The sequence below is a fragment of the Apodemus sylvaticus genome, chromosome 10 (assembly GCF_947179515.1).
Source record: "Apodemus sylvaticus chromosome 10, mApoSyl1.1, whole genome shotgun sequence".
Lineage (NCBI taxonomy): Eukaryota > Metazoa > Chordata > Mammalia > Rodentia > Muridae > Apodemus > Apodemus sylvaticus.
Window position 1 is genome coordinate 107,809,273 of NC_067481.1, and position 12,986 is coordinate 107,822,258.

Genomic DNA, 12,986 nt, shown 5'->3' on the forward strand with positions numbered 1-12,986 from the left:
CACACCATCCCAGCCTGCAAGAGCTCTATGCCTTCCAACTTTCGGTGGGCTCTGAAGGCCACACTCATATTAGACAGTGATAGATAGATAGATAGATAGATAGATAGATAGATAGATAGATAGATAGACCGACCGACCTACTGAGCCATCCCACCATCTCACGGCCTACAAACTTAATTAGTGATTCTGAATTTCTTTCTCATAAAACCAACATATTTTAGGAATTACTGTACCAAGTTTTTTGGGGGGTTTCTAGAAATATCTTTAAAAAATCTACCAATCTATCAGATGAGAAAGAATACGGTGTTCTTGCTCTCCAGCTAGCTAAAGGGAAATAAATATCAAAATTAATATCCTGAACTCAGTCTGAACCAGAAACAGAGCCAAGAGAGTCCTTTGTAGCAGGGTAACTAAGGCAGCCTTTCATAGCAAAAGCAATAGAGGCAGCACAGACAGTGCCTGGGGCACAGACCCTGGAAAGGCATCGTCCGATAGTCAGCTGCAGCCTGTTAGCAGTCAGCACCCAGGTAGCTTATGTGCACTAAGCTTCTTGCCCAAGAACAAGATACTGCCCTGTCAGGGGCAGAAGAGATCTGCAAATCAACTGCTCACTCAGCCAATGGGAAACTTGGGCTCAGAAATGGAAGTTGTTGGCTTTAGTCATACGGCACATCCCTGGAGCAGCTGAAATCTCCTAGCTCACCCAGTGACCTTTGCCCTCTCTAACTTCAGAGTAGGATGATCTGGGGAGATTTGTGCTAAAAGTAAAGCAGGCTTAGAAGGAAATGCCTCCCATGGGCATGAGGTGGCGGCAGCCTCAGCCACAAATGAGAAAGAAGAGAGTTCTCTATAGATTTTTAAAAAACATTTATTTTTAATGGTGTGTGTGTGTGTGTGTGTGTGTGTGTGTGTGTGTGTGTGTGTGTTCCAGCTGTCAAAGATTCCAGAGGAGGGTGTAAAAGCTGGAGTCACAGGCAGTTATAAGCCACCCAACATGAGTGCTGGGAGCTGAACCCCGGTCCTGTGGAAGAACAGGAAGCACTCTTCACCAACAAGCCATCTCCGGCCCCAAAGCAAGACCCTTTAGAAACCATAAGAAAGAAAGAGAGAGACAGAGAGAGAGAGAGAGAGAGAGAGGAAGGGAAGGAGAGGGAGGGAGGGAGGAATGAAGAATGGAAGGAAGGTAGGTAGGAAGGAAGGAAAAAGAAAAGAAAAAAAATTAAGATTCCTGATGCTATCCATGTGTTAAACGTTTCTGGCGCCCTTCTGCTGTGACATGGATAAAAGGGAACTGAGAAAGTACAGAGAGCAAAGATCTTAGCTGTTGAATTCATGAGCTTGTCTTTAACATTGAGTTTCCCTAAGCTGGTTCTAGTGGTGATTTCCCACTTCTAAGCTATCATTTAGTAAAAATACAAAGAAAAAAATTAAAAAATGAAGGCTCTAAGAGATTTTATGGGCTTCATTTCTTTGTTTATAGTTATAAAGAAAGAATTCTTATCCTCTAGTTCTATCTCAGTGTTTACCTAAACTGTGTTCCTCCTTTTGCTGAAAAGAAAAAGAAACCTCCCTGGGTGACAACCCTGCCCCTTAGCAGGCCGGTCTGGGGCAGCCCATGGGAGGCTGCGGGCTGAGTGGGCTGGAAGAGCTGCTCACTGGCGGGCGTAGAGGGAAAGGAAGGCTGAGCGATGGGGGTGGGGTGGAGGAGGCTCACTCTCTCTGGTGTCTGTGGCTTGAGCCTCCAGGGCTGCCGCTCTAGATGCTCCACTGTGCTGTCACTTCCAGGGACTGAGATTACATTTTTTGCAGCCTAAAAGAGTTCTGTCTTAACCCACAGGGTTTACTTTCTTATCTACGGAGGCTCCACGGAAGAGCAGCGCTACCTGACTGCTCTGCGGAAAGAAAAGGAAGCTTTTGAAAAGCTCATAAGGTGAGGTGGGAGCCCCCCAACCATGCTGCGCCTGTCCTTCTGGGTCCTACTCCGGAGGGAATAGTAAACAGCTCCCAAAGAAGGGGGTGTCGTGAGCTGGGGCATGTCTGCCTGCTGCACACTCCCCTTCTCTTCCCTCTCTCTCACCCGTGCAGTTGCTCACTATAGGTTTGAGGAGTAGAATACAAGTTGTATCTCTTACCTGAAATACTTGTAACCAGTAGTATTTCAAATGGTGTGATATTTCCGCATAAGTAATATATGTGTGAGTGACAGGATCCAATCCTGAGTGTGAAGTTCGTGTGTCTGCTAGACTTGTGGCCTGAAGGTCATTGGAAGCAGCAAGCTGGGCGCTTCTGTAAGTGCCACCAGCACAGGACTACACATGGCATTTCCTGTTGTGCCGTTGTGTTGGCCAGCCAAACACTTTACATTTTGTAGCATTTTGAATTTCAGATGTTTCATGTTAGAAATGTGTAAGGGAAACTGCTTTTGACTGTCAGCACCAGACATGCCACAAAAAAAAAAAAAAAACCTGTTCTAGGAGGAACGCTCTCTAGGCCTGCACCTCTGCTCCAGCGTCATTCTTTTCAACTGTGGGTTTCCCTCCTTATAAAATCTCTGTGGTTTGCAGGTGGGCTGCCACGCCATTGTGTCTGGGAAAGACTTTTAATCCCCACCCCCACCTCAGTTCTGACCACTGTAACTAAGTATATGTTGTCCTTCTGAATTTTGAATTTTGAATTATGTGGATGCCATCTTACCAATCCTGGTGGTTTCCAGTTTAACAGAAGGAGCTGTTTATGGGACAGTCACAAACTGGCTGGCTCCCTTCTTACCCCTAAATATCTGGGAGATCAGATGATCCACCAGGAGCCATACCAAAAAATTGTAGTGGACTGATGATCTAAGAGACATCAGAGAGCTGAGCGAGAGAGCCCAAGCCAGAGAACAATAGCTGCATCTTCATAATGGCTTTCCATACCGTGGACGTGGGCAGTGTCTGCTGAGAGGAAGCTGGCAGCAAAGTTAAGGAAGAGAAAAGGCAGATGCAAGAAATACTTAGGAGACAAGTCAGAGATGTGGCACCACTGGGTGTTGTCCAGCACCTCCCACAGTTCTTACTGCTTTAAAAATGTTCTGTATCAGACTTTGCTTTGATCAAAGTAATTGTTAGCAAATTATAAATAAACACCTAGAGTTTACATATCCTTATTAGGTCATTGGTTTTCCTGTGTCAGGGTCACCAAGGTCACTCTCCAGTCAGAGATCTGCTTGGAAGGACTCATAATTAGGTTGTCACAGCAAAAGGACACAGCTAGCATCAGCAGGGAAAGTTACAGAGTGAAATTCAGGAGCCAAGCAGGAGTGAGGTTGTCAGAGCCGTGGAGGTACACTAAAGTCTGCTGCAGCTACAGCCACAGCACATGCAGACATGGCAGCAGGGACACCAGTGCAGCCTCAGTGTCCACAGTCTTCACTGAGCCCTGGTCTCATAGGCACAGCACCCATGTGACCGACTTTGTCTCTCCAGCTGCAGCCTGCCAGAGCAAAATCAGGCACTCAGAAGCAATCACAGTCAGCATACATTGATCAAGCACTTATTCCTGTGACTCCAGGCCTGAGGTACAGGACACCCTCACACTAAGGGTGATCCAGAGCTCAGTGCCCCTCCCTGGGACCTATCTTTGGCCCAGCTCTAAGCATGCAGGCCTTTCTTGGAATTTTGCCAAGCTCCACAGCTGCACCCTGCTCTGGTCAGGTCTCTCTATTTTGGTACCTTGTTGTTAGCAGGGAGATGATAGGCTATGAGGCTGGAATCCCCTAGAGGACGCCTTCATGCTCCAGACTTGGATCTTTCAGCTGCTGCCTCTCCCCTGGTTCATCAAGGAGCCTAACTGAAAAAAAGGTGCCTGGTGTCAATATCGGTAATGTGCTGTGCACCTCCATACAGTGGCTTATTCAGAGACAGGGCCATCATCAGGGTGGAGGGCCCATGTAGCATCCTTGTGTCCTAGGTTAGTTCCCAGCTCATGAAAAAATACATATCCGCATTAATGGTATTTTACCTAAAACCTAGCATCACTTTTCTAAACTCAGTGCCTACTTGTTTTTCACTTTGCACAGCAATTGAATGATTATACTATGTAGAGCCTTAGGACACTTACTCTCCCAGAAGATTGGGTGATAGTGTTTGTTTTTAAAAACACAAAGCTAGTACTGAGCGTGTGGGTACAGCCAGGAATGCAGGGAACACGAGAGTGTCAGAACAGCTGGGACACAGTCCACCAGGGCCCCACCTGCACCCAGGAGCTGGGCAGCACCACAGCCGTCTGTGCACCTATCCTGCCAGGGGATATCTGCTCTGCATGGAGTCCCACATTTAGAAGTGAGGCCACCATCTTCACTCCTGCGACTGAGCAGGCTGTTACAGCCAGGAGCACAGGGAACACCCTACTGTCAAAACAGTTGGGGCAGGGTCTGCCAGGATCCCACCTGCACCCAGGAACTGGGCAGTGCCATAGCACTCTGTACCAGGGGATAGCTGGTCACCCACAGGTGCTGTGACAGGCTTGCAGGCACACAGAAGGGACAAGCACCAGCCAGAGACAGCAGCACCAAGTAACACCAGAGATAACCAGATGGCAAAAGGCAAACATAAGAGCGTTACTAACAAAAATCAAGACAATATGACACCATCTGAACCAAGTTCTCCCACAACAGCAAGTCCTGGATTCCCAACACTGGAAAAGCAAGATTTTGGATTTAAAAATCATAGCTCACGATGCTGATAGAGGGCTTCAAGAAAGACATGAATAACTCCCTTAAAGAAATATAGGAGAACACAGGTAAACAGGTAGAAGCCCTCAAAGAATTACAGGAAAGCACAACCAAACAGGTGAAGGATTGAACAAAACCATCCAGGATCTAAAAATAGATATAGAAACAAAAAAATCACAAAGGGAAACAACTCTGGACATAGAAAACCTAAGAAAAAAGTCAGGAGTCATGGATCCAAGCATCAACAACAGAATACAAGAGATAGAGGGAGCTGGAGAGATGGCTCAGCAGTTAAGAGCACTGACTGCTCTTCCAAAGGTCCTGAGTTCAAATCCTAGCAACCACATGGTGGCTCACAACCATCTGTAGTAAGAGCTGATGCCTTCTTCTGGTGTGTCTGAAGACAGCTACAATGTACTCATATAAATAAAATAAATAAATATTTTAAAAAGAGAGAGAGAGAAGAGAATCTCACATGCAGAAGATACCATAGAAAGCATTGACACAACAGTGAAAGAAAATACAAAATGCAAAAAGCTCTGACCCAAAATATCCAGGAAATCCAGGACACACTGAGAAGACAAAACCTAAGAATTATAGGTATGGCAGAGTGAAGATTTCCAACTTAAAGGACCAGTAAATGTCTTCAACAAAATTATAGAAGAAAACTTCCCTAACCTAAAGAAAGAGATGCCCATGAACATACAAGAAGCCTACAGAACTCCAAATAGATTTGACCTGAAAAGAAATTCCTCCCATCACATAATTAAAATGCCAAATGCAGTAAACAAAGAAAGAATATTAAAAGCAGTAAGGGGGAAAGGTCAAGTAACATATAAAGGTAGACTTATCAGAATTACACCAGACTTCTCACCAGAAACTATGAAAGCCAGAAGAGCCTGGGCAGATGTCATACAGACACTAAGGGAATACAAATGCCAACCCAGGCTGCTATACCCAGCAGATTTCTCAATTACCATAGATGGAGAAATCAAGGTATTCCACGACAAAAACAAATTTACACAATATCTTTCTACAAATCCAGCCCTTCAAAGGATAATGAATGGAAAACACCAACAAAAGGAGGGAAACTACACACTAGAAAAAGCAAGAAATCTTTCAACAAACCCCAAAAAAGATAAACACACAAACATAAAAGTTACATCAAAAATAACAGGAAGCAACAATCATGATTCCTTAATATCTCTTAACATCAATGGACTCAATTCCCCCAATAAAAAGACATAGATTAACAGACTGGATACATAAACAGGACCCAACATTTTGCTGCATGCACGAAACACATCTCAGTGTCAAAGACAAATACTACCTTAAAGTAAAATGCTGGAAAACAACTTCCAAGCAAATCGTTCCAGGAAACAAGCCGAAGTAGCCATTCTAATATCAGATAAAATTGCCTTTCAACCAAAAGTCATCAAAAAAAGACTCAGAAGGACACTCCATCTCATCAAAGGAAAAATCTACGAAGAAGAACTCTCGATTCTGAATACCTATGCTCCAAATGCAAGGGCACCCTCATTCGTAAAAGAAACTTTACTAAAGCTCAAAGCACACATTGCACCTCATACAATAATTTTGGGTGACTTAAACACCCCACTATTCTCAATAGATAGATCAGGGAAACACAAACTAAACAGAGACACAGTGAAACTAACTAAAGTTTTAGGCCAAATGGATTTAACATATCTATAGAACATTTCATCTTAAATCAAAAGAATATACCTTCTTCTCAGTACCTCATGGTACCTTCTCTAAAACTGACCATATAATTGGTCACAAAACAGATACAAGACCTCAACAGATACAAGACGACTGAACTAATGCCATGCCTCCTATCAGATCACTATGGAGTAAGAGTGGTCTTCAATAGCAACAAAAACAAAAGAAAGCCCACATACACATGGAAGCTGAACAATGCTCTACTCAATGGTACCTTGGTCAAGGAAGAAATAAGGAAAGAAATCAAAGACTTCTTAGAATTTGATGAAAATGAAGGCATAACATACCCAAATTTATGGGACACGATGAAAGCAGTGCTAAGAGGAAAACTCATATCTCTGAGTGCCTCCAAAAAGAAACTGGAGAGAGCATACACTAGCAGCTTAAGAGCACACCTGAAAGCTCTAGAACAGAAAGAAGCAAATACACCCAAGTGGAGTAGAAGGCAGGATATCATCAAACTCAGGGCTAGAATCAACAAAACCAGGAGGAGATTATTTGAGAAAATCAACAAAATAAATAAACACTTAGCCAGAATAACCAGAGGGCACAGAGACAGTATCCAAATTAACTAACTCAGAAATGAAAAGGGAGAAATAACAACAGAAACTGAGGAAATTAAAAAAAAATTATCAGATCATACTGCAAAAGTCTATACTCAACACAACTGGAAAATCTGGATGAAATGGACAGTTTCCTAGACAGATAACAAATACCAAAATTAAATCAGGATCAAATAGATCATCTAAACAGTCCCATAACCCCTAAGGAAATAGAAGTGGTCATTGAAAGTCTCCCAACCAAAAAAGGCACAGTATGGTTTTAGTGCAGAATTCTATCAGACATTTAAAGAAGACCTAACACCAATAATCTTCAAACTATTCCACAAAAGACAAACAGAAGAAACACTACCCAGCTCATCCTATGAAGCCAAAATTACGCTGATACGAAAACCACACAAAGTTCTAACAAAGAAAGAAAACTTCAGAATAATGTCCTTTATGAATATCAATGCTAAAATAAAATTCTTGCCAACCAAATCGAAGAACACATCAAAATGCTCATTCACCACAGTCAAATAGGCTTCATCCCAGGGATGCATGGATGGTTCAGAATACGGAAATCCATCAATGTAATCCACTCAAACAACCTCAGCAAAGTGACTGGATATAAAATTAATTCAAACAAATCAGTCACCTTCCTATACTCAAAGGATAAACAGGCTGAGAAAGAAATTAGGGAAACAACACCCTTCACAATAGTCACAAACAATATAAAGTATCCTGGTGTGACTCTAAACAAGTCAAAGATCTGTATGACAAGAATTTCAGTTCTCTGAAGAAAGAAATCAAAGAAGACCTCAGAAGATGGAAAGATCTCCCATGCTTGTTGATTGGCAGGATTAATATAGTAAAAATGGCTGTCTTGCCAAAAGCAATCTACAGATTCAATACAAACCCCATCAAAACCCCAACTCAATTCTTCATAGAGTTAGAAAGAGCAATTTTCAAATTCATCTGGAATAATAAAGAAACTCAGGGTAGCTAAAACTATTCTCAACAGTAAAAACTTCTGGGGGAATCAGTATCTCAGACCTGCAGAGCAATAGTGTTAAAAACTGCATGGTATTGGTACAGTGACAGGCAAGTAGATCAATGGAATAGAATTGAAGACCCAGAAATGAACCCACACAACTATGGTCACTTGATCTTTGATAAAGCAGCTAAAACCATCCAGTGGGAAAAGATAGCCTTTTCAACAAATGGTGCTGTTTCAACTGGAGGTCAGCATGCAGAAGAATGCAAATCGATCCATTCTTATCTCCTTGTACTAAGTTCAAGTCCAAGTGGATCAAGGACCTCTACATAAAACCAGACACACTGAAACTAATAGAAAAGAAACTTGGGAAGACCCTTGAGCACATGGGCACGGGAAAATTTCTGAACAGAACACCAATAGCTCTAAGATCAAGAATTGACAAATGGAACCTCATAAAATTACAAAGTTTCTGTAAGGCAAAAGACACTGTCAATAGGACAAAATGGCAATCAACAAGTTGGGGAAAGATCTTTACTAACCCTACATCTGACAGAAGGTTAATTAATCCAATATATACAAAGAACTCAAGAAGTTAAACTCCAGAGAACCACATAACCCTGTTAAAAAATGGGGTACAGAGCTAAACAAAGAATTTTCACCTGAGGAATATTGACTGGCTGAGAAGCACCTAAAGAAAAGTTCAGCATCCTTAGTCATCAGGGAAATGCAAATCAAAACAACCCTGAGATTTCACCTCACAGCAGTCAGAATAGCTAAGATAAAAAAACTCAGGAGACAGCAGGTGTTGGCGAGGATGTGGAGAAAGAGGAACACTCCTCCACTGCTGGTGGGATTGCAAGCTGGCACAACCACTCTGGAAATCAGTTTGGCGGTTCCTCAGAAAACTGGGCATAATAGTACTGGAGGACCCTGTTATACTACTCCTGGGCATATACCCAGAGGATTTCCCAACATCTAATAAGGACACATGCTCCACTATGTTCATAGCAGCCCTATTTATAATAGTCAGAAGCTGGAAAGAACCCAGATGTCCCTCAATGGAGGAATGGAGACAGAAAATATGGTATATTTACACAATAGTATACTAGTCAGCTATTAAAACCAATGAATTCATGAAATTCTTAGGCAAATTGGTGAAACTGGAAAATACCCTAATTGAGGTAACCCAATCACAAAAGAACATACATGATATGCACTCACTGATAAGTGGATATTAGCCTAGAAGCTTGGAATACCCAAGACACAATTCATATATCAAATGGTGCCCAAGAAGAAGGTAGAACAAAGTATGGGTACTCTGGTACTTCTTAGAAGGGGAAACAAAATACAGAATGAAATACAGAGACAAAGTGTGGAGCAGAGTATGAGGGAAAGGCCATCCAGAGACTACCCCACCTAGCGATCCATGCCATATACAGTAACAAAACCCAGACACTATTATCGATGCCCACAAGTGCTTGCTGACCAGAGCAGGATATAGCTGTCACCTGGGAGGCTCTGCTAGTGCATGACAAATATAGATGGGGAAACTCTCAGCCAGCCATTGAACTGAGCACAGGGTCCCCAATGGGGGAGCTAGAAAAGGACCCAAGGAGCTGAAGGGGTTTGCAGCACCATAGGAGGAACAGCATGAGCCACCCAGTACTCCCAGAGCTTCCAGGGACAAAACCATCAACCACAGAGTACAGACATATCCAGCAGAGGATGGCCTTGTTGGACATCAAAGGGAGGAGAGGCCCCTGGTCCTGGAAAGGCTCGATGCCACAGTGTAGGGGAATACCAGGACAGGGAAGTGGGAGAGGAGTGATTGGGGAATGGGGGTGGGGGGAGATGGCTTATGGGGATTTGGGGGGGGGGGGACCAGGAAAGGGGAAATCATTTGAAATGTAAATAAAGAATATATCTAATAATAAATTTAAAAAAAAAAAACCACAACGCTACACATGTGGTGCATTGCCAGTAGGGAATTTGCACCTCGCCTGAACTTGGGAGAAAGATTACTGTGACAATAAGAGAGCAGACTCTTGCCAAGACCTCCGTGGGAGATGTTATAAGAGCAACACTGGGCTGCTCTTTAAACTAAGCAGAGAGGAATGCATCAGGAGGACAGGCAGCAAGTGCAGCTGCTCAGCTGGCCCAGAGAACAGATGGCAGACGAGCAGAGAGAGCAGATTCGGTTGCTGGAGAGTAAGGGCCGCCTGGGGAGCAGGTCGGCGGTCCACAGGCAAGAGTCAAGGTCGTTTGACTTTGCTGTAAGAAACTTGTATTGCAGAAGAGGACTTTCCTGGGTGCCACAGAGGCTCCTGAGCTCCCCCTTCCCACCTCACATCATTAGAGCCATTCACATACCACAGAACATCCCAGCACTCCAAGCAAGGCCGGCCTACACAGTGATAAAAAGGAAATCATTGACATACTAAAGCAACAACAGAAGACACGAGTGCCTGATGCAGGTAGGGTGGGTGCTTTTGGTACTGTAATGTCTAGTAAGCGCATGTGTCCTGCTCAGCAAGACTTGCTTTCTCTCTGGTCTGCAGTCCCTTTCTGGGGTGTACATTTTCTCAGAAATGGAAACCGCACCAGCCTCATTTGAAAGCAGACCTTTGGTGTCTCCCGTGACCCTGGATGAGCATCGTAGGTTCGGGATGCCAGGAGCCACCCAGTGTGTTGCATGCACACTACTCAGCCTTTATTGACATTATCCCCATTTTACAGATAAGAAAACAAACTGAGGCAGGGAGCCACTGGGTGACTTATCCCAGGTCACGCTGCCTACCAGAACTAGATCTTTGCTCCTGTCTGTGTTATATCCACCCACACACAGCACATTCATCAGGAAGCCCCCACACCTCACACCTCCATGTGATCTGTAGTTTAATTTGTGAAGTGGTAGAAAGAGTGAAAACACAAAAATGTTAGTAAATAATATTGAGGATTTGCTGGCTGTGTTCTTGTTGGCCTTTGTCCTCTTGGGTACAGTGGGCGTGACCAGGAAAGTTTGCTCACAGAGCCCTTGGCAGTGACCTAGAGGAACCATCCTGTTCTCCACAGTGTCTAAGGGAGCTGTGCCCTGGAGGTCTCCGATCTGGTGGGGCCACAGCCCTCTCGCCCCTTCTGTCTTGCCTAGCCCAGTCTGCGGAGGTCCTCAGTTCTGAGGGTTTGTTCATGGTTGCTTTGCTTCCTCAGCTCTTCCGCAAGCCTCAAGAGAAAATGGTCCAGCTGCATGTGCTCTGGCAGCAGGCACAGATTAGACTCTTAGTACTTAAGCCTCATGAGGTAATCATCACATGCCCCATGGTTTTAAGCAGGAACCACCCAGCTTACCGTGATCCGGGAACAGTCCTCCTAACACTTATGAGATACTGGGTTACTCTGAAGACTAGGATTGTATGATCATATTTGTTGTATTCATTTGTGTACTTCGTGTGTGTGTGTGTGTGTGTGTGTATTCATGCCTGTAGCCATGTACACCGTGTGGAGGTCAGAAGACAACTTGCAGGGCTCCGTTCTTCCACCGAGTGGGTTCTGGAGCTTGGGTTCGGGCGTCAGGCTTAGTGGCGAGCACCTGGAGCCACTTAGCCATCTTGCCAGCCCAGTAATCACATTTACATCCTGATCACTTAACCCAGAGCAGGGGACACTCCATAACGCTTTCAAGCACACCCTTGAGGAGTGGCCTCTGTCCCCAGCTCATTCCCCAGATGCTGATTGTCTGTTGTAATCCCTGATATAAACTTTATTCTTGAATTGACCTTGATTCTCCTTCCAAACTGTAGGTGGATGATGGGGTCTCCCACCTGGGCGGGCAGGGGAGGGATCAGAGTTCCATCGTGCCTGCATTTTCTTTTTCTTTTTCCTAATCATTGACTCCTTATGACCTGAAAAATATCCAACTATAAATGATTCGATCTGTTTTCCATGCTGACAGTGCCTTGGCCTCTCAGTGGGTTGGGGCAGGCTCTGTCACACGACAGACTAAATGTGAAGCTAAGAGAGCTTCACACTTGCACTCTGGAGGGTGGGAAAGGAGCCCTGTGGGGGCTGGGCTCCTCCTGCAGTCCTCCCAGTTGTTTATCTCTAATGTATCTCTCGCCTTATCCTGCAGTCCTGTATCAGAGACAATCCTCCTGCCTCAGCTTCTTGAGTCCTGGATTACAGGTGTGCACACCTACTGCCAGCACATAGATCATTTTAGAGATTAGATTTTTCAAAAGATTAATCTAGAATGTTGAGATCAGTCAAGTGATGATTATGGTATTTGTTCCCCCAGGGAAAAAGCTAGCATGGTTGTCCCTGAAGAACGGGAAGGCAGAGATGAAACCAACCTGGACCTAGCAAGAGGCACCGCAGCCACAGATGCTCCTACCGACACTCGGAAAGCCGGTATGCCCTACCCTGAACCTAGCACCATTTCTGCCTTTAGAGGAAGCTATGAAACCCCAGAGCCACATGGCTGAGCTCTTTATATAAACTCTTAAAAACATGACTTGAGCAAGGGAGACTGCTCACTGGTAAGGACCTCTCGGCTATTCTTGCAAAGAGCTTGAGTTTTCAGTGCAGCCCCTACATCAGGCAGCTCACAACTACCTGTGACTTTAGCGCCATCCTGTGGCCTCTCCAGGGACATGCGCTCCTGGGCTGCATATAAACTCATGCAGGCACACACAGGCACATACACATAATTAAAATAATAATAGATGATTTTTTTAATGAAAAGGAAATTATTTGAGAGATGGCAGATGAACTTACCCAGTAAAGCCTTCAGAGAGCTTCCTGGGCTCTGTGCCTGGCTCACACAATAGCTGAAGGACAATTTCTCCACATCCCTCTGCCTGTAGTCTCAGGGCCACACATTACTGGGACTTCCTTAGGGATGCGCCCTTCCAGCTCCAAAGCATGTTCTGCTTCTTGGTCTCTCTCCAGTCCTGGGTGTTTGACATGCCACCAAGATCTGCTGAACTCCAAGGTTCAATAA

At 44.4% G+C, this 12,986-nt stretch overlaps 1 protein-coding gene across 1 annotated transcript in view; it reads left to right on the forward strand.

Annotated features, from left to right (window-relative positions):
* The window catches only part of Ercc4 (ERCC excision repair 4, endonuclease catalytic subunit), a 38,836-nt gene that overhangs the window by 21,790 nt on the left and 4,060 nt on the right, over positions 1-12,986 (forward strand). Inside the window, exons 9-10 of the mRNA XM_052194987.1 lie at positions 1,838-1,930; positions 12,282-12,394. Coding sequence (XP_052050947.1) covers positions 1,838-1,930; positions 12,282-12,394 — 206 coding nt within the window. The remainder of the gene's footprint in view (positions 1-1,837; positions 1,931-12,281; positions 12,395-12,986) is intronic.